The sequence below is a fragment of the Ixodes scapularis genome, unplaced genomic scaffold, assembly GCF_016920785.2.
Source record: "Ixodes scapularis isolate PalLabHiFi unplaced genomic scaffold, ASM1692078v2 PGA_scaffold7__128_contigs__length_106722199, whole genome shotgun sequence".
In the NCBI taxonomy this organism is placed as follows: Eukaryota; Metazoa; Arthropoda; class Arachnida; order Ixodida; family Ixodidae; genus Ixodes; species Ixodes scapularis.
Window position 1 is genome coordinate 15,775,514 of NW_024609882.1, and position 5,966 is coordinate 15,781,479.

Genomic DNA, 5,966 nt, shown 5'->3' on the forward strand with positions numbered 1-5,966 from the left:
ATTTCTCATCTACAGCTGGGAGACTCGTCGCCCCTGTGAGGCAGACCAAGTTCTAGGCTGTATAAACAGACACACAACCCAATTTTTTTATGAATCAACAACTCGCCCAAGCTCAAGTATTGCTATTCAAACTTGGCGGACTAGACAATCCGGAAGCAAGACTCGACTGCAGCGCTGCTAGTTCTCGTGACCGCCGCTGTGCTCACGTCGAAGGCGGAGCTGTGAAACTGAGCTTGTTCCAGTTAAAGTGTTCCAGTAACGTTGCAGCCCCCACCATACTGACCGTACTGCCGATGCGCCTGTCCGGTGTCGACACCTATCGCGATCTTTACCACGCGCCTCACGCGAGCCGCTCCGGTCCCAACACTACCCTGTATTCTAGTACACTGTAGAGCCACTAAATGAGCTGCGCTTAGGGTATCGGCACTCCGTTCCCCGACATTGTTGTGGGCGCCGCCATTTTGGCTCATATCCAGGGCAGACGCAACTGCCGATCGTCATGGTTCAAAAGTGCGACTTCCTCAGCATTAGATTCGGTGTTAGGGAGCTCACGTAATATTGCTTTGCTCTGTCGCGAACTGTTTAAAAATTTGTGGAGGGCGGAAGAGCGTTTCTGTGATTTCAGATAACTGACAACCACGATTTTAAGGCACAATATGGCCAAGTATCGTTACTCTGAAGCGTGGCTTATTTAGCGGCACTAGTACACAGTATTTCTCCTAAGCACCGGTAATCATTGTTCTGGGAACGCGCGAGGCACATCTCACGAGCGACTGCTACGCCTCCATTCACTTCCAGGAGCGCTTTCGTTTCAGCGTTTCGCCGTTTGCTTCCTAGGGCCTTACGGGGCACGGACCTCGTGCGCTGGCGCATTTGACGCTACTTGTGACGAACACAAACACACCGACGGGCTTTACACTAACAGCCTGTGCTTAAAGGGGTACGGAAACCAAATTCTGGAGCTCATTTCTTTGTTTCAACACGACGCAGGTAGCAGCACAACCACAGAAACATAAATATTGCGCTAGAAAACGCAAGAAAACATATTTTAAAGTGAATTAAACGATAATCAAAAACCACCTGGTAGTTGGTTATGAAGCTTCAATGGAATGTCGTGACGACAACATGCCTCTGAAAGCAGCGCCGCAGCGGTATGTCCGCTCACTGGTATAGATTGCCTAGGCCTGAACGTAATACCGAGGCGTCTTGGTGGAAAGAGCCAAAACGAAGTGAGCCACCTTGGTTTCAGCTCTCGCGCGACGTGCAAACGTGTGCTTCGGTTGTTCTCAGGTTTGGTGCGCGTGCTGGCCCCGCGATATCTACAGCCCTTGGGTACTTCGACAAAGCGAGATTGTAACGCGTTGACGCCTCCAAGTGGCAAAACTCGTCACTACGGTACGCTTGGTCGTCCGAGGCATGATGACGTCAAGACGTCTGCCGGATCTCCCGAGATGCATCGCGCTCCTCCATGGCTGATTTTGAAGCGCTCGCCAAAATCGCGGCGTTTAGAGCATAAAATATAGCCATCTGCTCAAAATACGACCGTGCGATTATTCATTACAGGCTTAGCTGATCATATTGAACTCATTTCTTGATGTTTTCTCTAGATTTCAAGTTTCGATTCCGTATCCCTTTAAAATCAGGGGGGTCTCGGGGGATCTCGGACCCCACGAACAATTTTGACAGGGGGGGGGGGGGGGGGGGGGTAAATCTGAGACCCCCCCGGTCATACATCTGGCATTAACAAAAACACAAGTGTACCTATCGATTCTTATATAAACACATGATCTGATTTCCCCCTAGAAGTTATATCCCGGCTACAAATGTTCTTGCGTCCACAAAAAAAAAAAACAAAAAAACTTACTGGGCTGCATTTACGTATTAGTCGAGTCGATTTAGTGTGTATCTAGTACCAACCCCCCTCCCTCCCAGCTTCCATCGGGCTTTGTAGAGACCCCTCGCAGATTACGGGAGACTTTAAGCACTGCTAACAGCCCGTGTTGTCCTTGCGCTGTATTATGAGGCCACTTCATGAGTACAACGAAAGAGCTGTAATCCGATAGCCCGCGCGCGACTGTGATTACTGATTATGAACCACCCATCGCGATAGTTTTAGAAATGGCAGTCGTATCAGATTTCGCGGTAGCGCCGGTGTAGCGGTACTCAATGCGGGCCCGAGGAGATGGTTGACCCGATTAGCAGCATTCGTTACATAACCGCGAGCGAAGCCGGGATAAGAAAAAAAAAAAAAAAGAAACAAAGAGGGTGTAGAAAAATGGATACAGCTGCCAAGCCCCGAGCGTGCTTCGCTTGGATTGTCTTTTTACTCGCTGTACTATTTCTTTTTCTTTTTGCGATGTGGTCACGTGATCCAGCGGAGCTCTCGTCGCGGAGTCTAGCGACCCGCTCTACCCCCTTCGCCTCCTTGCTCCGCGTAGCTCGCCGCTGTCTCCCGAAGTCGGCGTCTGGGGCATCTCAGGTGTGTGTGTGGCCTTTTTGTCGCGTCTTGTGTCGAAGAGGTTCCCTCCCACGTCCTTGGCTTCTGACACTCGCTTCGGGTGCTGTGAGGGGAATGGGGAGTCAGTTCGCTGTTGCTAGAACGGCCGCTCGCTTTTTTGACATCCGTCGTCGCGGTGGATGTGAAGCCGTAATTTTGTGGGTGCTCGCGGCGCGAGGACTTTCAATGTCAACCGCCGCTCGCTCTCGCAAGGATCTGTCGACGAATCGATCCCGTCACATCGGTTTCTCGATGTTTGTAACGTCTGGGAGGTTGATGCGTCGGTACGAGAGGCGCGCTATTGAGTGACTGTCGTCACGTTTGTAGTTGTGGTGCATTGACTGAATCTGTCTTTCATCCGAGTTACGCGGGGACCGGTCCTTTCCTTAAAGGAGCTGTGCAACGATATTCAATTGGAATGTTTTTATCTCTACACGAGCTTACTGGCACACCTGGGACTCAAGGATACTCGCGCGCAACGCCATTGGCCAAGAAACTCCTTTGTTGCGGTGTAATTTCAAGGACAAAAGCGATCATTTTCATTCAATCTCTCCTTTGCAAAATTTGATGACGTAACTCGGGGTTCGCAGTACACCCAAGTGACGATATTTGAATGCGGTTCATAGATTGGACCCGAGCATTGCGTGGGCGCTCGACTTGGGCTCGTGATAATTACTAGCTCGAGAAGCATTCGGGTTGTGACCCGTGTCCAATCGCTGCAACGACGACAACAGCCGAGCCATAACAATGTCTGGAACTCAGCGCGTGCCCTGTGCTTTGCCAACCCGAGCGCGTGGCTATGATCAACACTGGCGGCATATAATCGGCTCCAGATCACGTGGCCGCTTGTTCTGGCGGCGAGTTGAGGGGGTGAAAGCTGCTCGTTTTTCTTAAATTTTTTTCTGGGACTTCTATTGCGTGGGGTGAAAAACGGACGGGTGTTTCATAGGTCATTAACGTTAGGGATCCGTTTTAAGCGGTATTTGTGCACAGTACAAAAATTGTTGCACAGCTCCTTTAAGGCGCTTTGTGTCTCGTTGGCAACTTTGACGGTGGAGGTGTTTGTGCTGGTTGAGGGTCACGACCTCTGCGAGTGCTCAAGAATAATTTGTACGTGTACATCATTACGTGCCTTGCACGTGACTTCATCTCACCGTACTAACGGTCCTTCCTGCTTGTTGTTGCCTAGAAGAATCACATTTTGTGGTACGAAATATTATCAGCAGAAGCAAAAAGGTTCTTCATAGGGGCCGCTGATGTGACGGCAGTGCAAGCCGTGTGCATACATATGCGTCAAGGTATTCAAGGTCATAGAGGTATGAGTTACCTTAGCACACATTCCACAGTGTTACATTCAAAGTATAGAACTCGTTCTTCCCAGCAACTCACGAAACATTTAATTCGTGCAATTAATTCGATAATTACGGTTGTTACCCGAGATGGGGGGGGGGGGGGGGCAGCAAGAAATACAGAGAACACACACCCCTCCCCCCCCCCCCCCCCCCCCACACACACACACACCCACACACTCAACCAATAAAAGGAAAAGAAGGCTTCAGAACAGTTTTCAGGCTATACGTTCGTTTTATTTATTTTTTTGGACTGTTTATGAATGTTCATACGACATGATGTACCTTCCATTTACGCGCCCTCGTGGCTTTATGAAGTCACCGTTGTGTTTTGACTTTTGTGGTTGGCATTTTCCGAACAAAGAAATTCTGTAGATTTATTCATGTACTTATTTATCTACTACTCCCCTATGGCCCCGAGAGGCATTACAGCTCCGTCCCTGAACGGTTTATTTTATAATGTTGTATGAGTTGTAATAATCCAGTTAGCATTTTTTTGAATTTAGTATATGACAATAGCGGTATATAGGAGTCATCCGTCGCTAGACTCACCTACTTACGACCCTTTCAGGACGGCGGCATGGACTGGGACAACAGCCAGCCAGACTTTGTCTTCTAGAAGATTTCCAGCTGGTGTCCCTCTCTCTCGCTGAACTCAGACCACAAAGATGGCGTCCTCGAGCGATGAGAAGAGGGTCCTGCGTCATCACCACAAAGCGGCGTTGCAGTTTTCTTCGGGCGCAGTCGCTGGCTTCATCGAAGTTTGCGTTAACCACCCCCTGGACGTGGTCAAGACTCGGTTACAGATGCAGTCGGCCGACGACCCCAACCGGTACAAGTCCATCGCCGACTGCTTCAAGCGCATGGCCAAGTCGGAAGGCTTCTTTGCCATCTACAAGGGCATCGTGCCCGTCCTGGTGGTGGAAACACCCAAGATGGCGCTGCGATTCATGACTTACGAACAGACCAAGAGGCTTCTCTCGGACCACGTGTCATCCGTGCCCAACAACTTGATCTCCGGATTCTTCGCGGGTGCCGTCGAAGGGGCCGCTGTGAACCCGTTCGAAGTGGTCAAGGTTCGACTACAGACGGACAGGCAGTTTGTCACCCAACAGCCGAGCGCGTACAGTCTCGCCAGGCAGATCTACAGGAAGGACGGCATGGGGAAGAACGGGCTGAGCCTAGGGCTAACGTCCAACATCTTCCGGCACGGCGTCTTCGTCATGATCTACTTTACGCTCTACGCCAAGTTCAAGGAGATGGCGCCACGGTTCAACAACAAGAGCGAAGCCAATCTGTACAAGGTCGGGACAGGACTTCTGAGTGGATGCATCGGGACGTGCTTCAACATACCCTGGGACGTCGTCAAGAGTAGAATCCAAGGGCTTCAGCCGGTTCCCGGTGAAGTGAAGTACAGGTCGTGCTGGCAGAGTTTTAAGCTTGTGGTCCGGGAAGAGGGACCTCTGGCCCTGTACAAGGGACTTGCGCCCAAGATGCTGCGGTTGGGCACGGGCCACGCGCTCATCATCGTTCTGTACGAGCACATTGTGGAACTACTTGAAGCCTTAGCCTCTAGGATATGAAGTAGGAAACCATAGTTACAAAAGATAGTCAATAAATTGCAACGTCAAAGATAACTACGGTTGTTAGCGAAATCGAGTAGTTCACGTGGTGTTAAATGCGAGCATTTAGCGTAATCAGGGCGTAATTGTCAACAACGAGAAATGTGAAACTAAAAGAAAACCGGATGGAACTTTTATTTGGGAAAAATCTGGCCATCATTGATACCCACGCTTCGCTATCACCGCGACGCGCCATCCTGTCCCTTCTTCTCTCTAACTCTTTCTGCGCGGTAGCTTGGAGCACAGGTTACTATGCATGATATGCAAATTCAGAAGCAAGGACTTTATGAGATGATTATTTTTGTACGAGTAATTTATTTTTAATGTTTTTGGAGGCTAAGCCCGGTATACAACGAAATGAATGGATGATTAATGAATCGATTCTTTATTAATTTTGCCTTCACTGTTCTAATAAAGCATTGACAAGGCGTATAGTGTCCACGCGAAGCGTGCTGCTACTGCCCCAAATAAAATATTGTAAATTGTTGATTCGCCCAA

General features: G+C 49.6%; 1 protein-coding gene across 1 annotated transcript; it reads left to right on the forward strand.

The window, feature by feature from the left end:
* Nucleotides 1–2,347: 2,347 nt before the first annotated feature.
* Nucleotides 2,348–5,966, forward strand: LOC8028046 (mitochondrial 2-oxodicarboxylate carrier). The gene is made up of 2 exons (XM_040208431.3): nucleotides 2,348–2,479; nucleotides 4,418–5,966. The coding sequence occupies exon 2, from the start codon at nucleotides 4,515–4,517 to the stop codon at nucleotides 5,427–5,429; it is 915 nt and encodes a 304-aa protein (XP_040064365.1). The 5' UTR covers nucleotides 2,348–2,479; nucleotides 4,418–4,514; the 3' UTR covers nucleotides 5,430–5,966.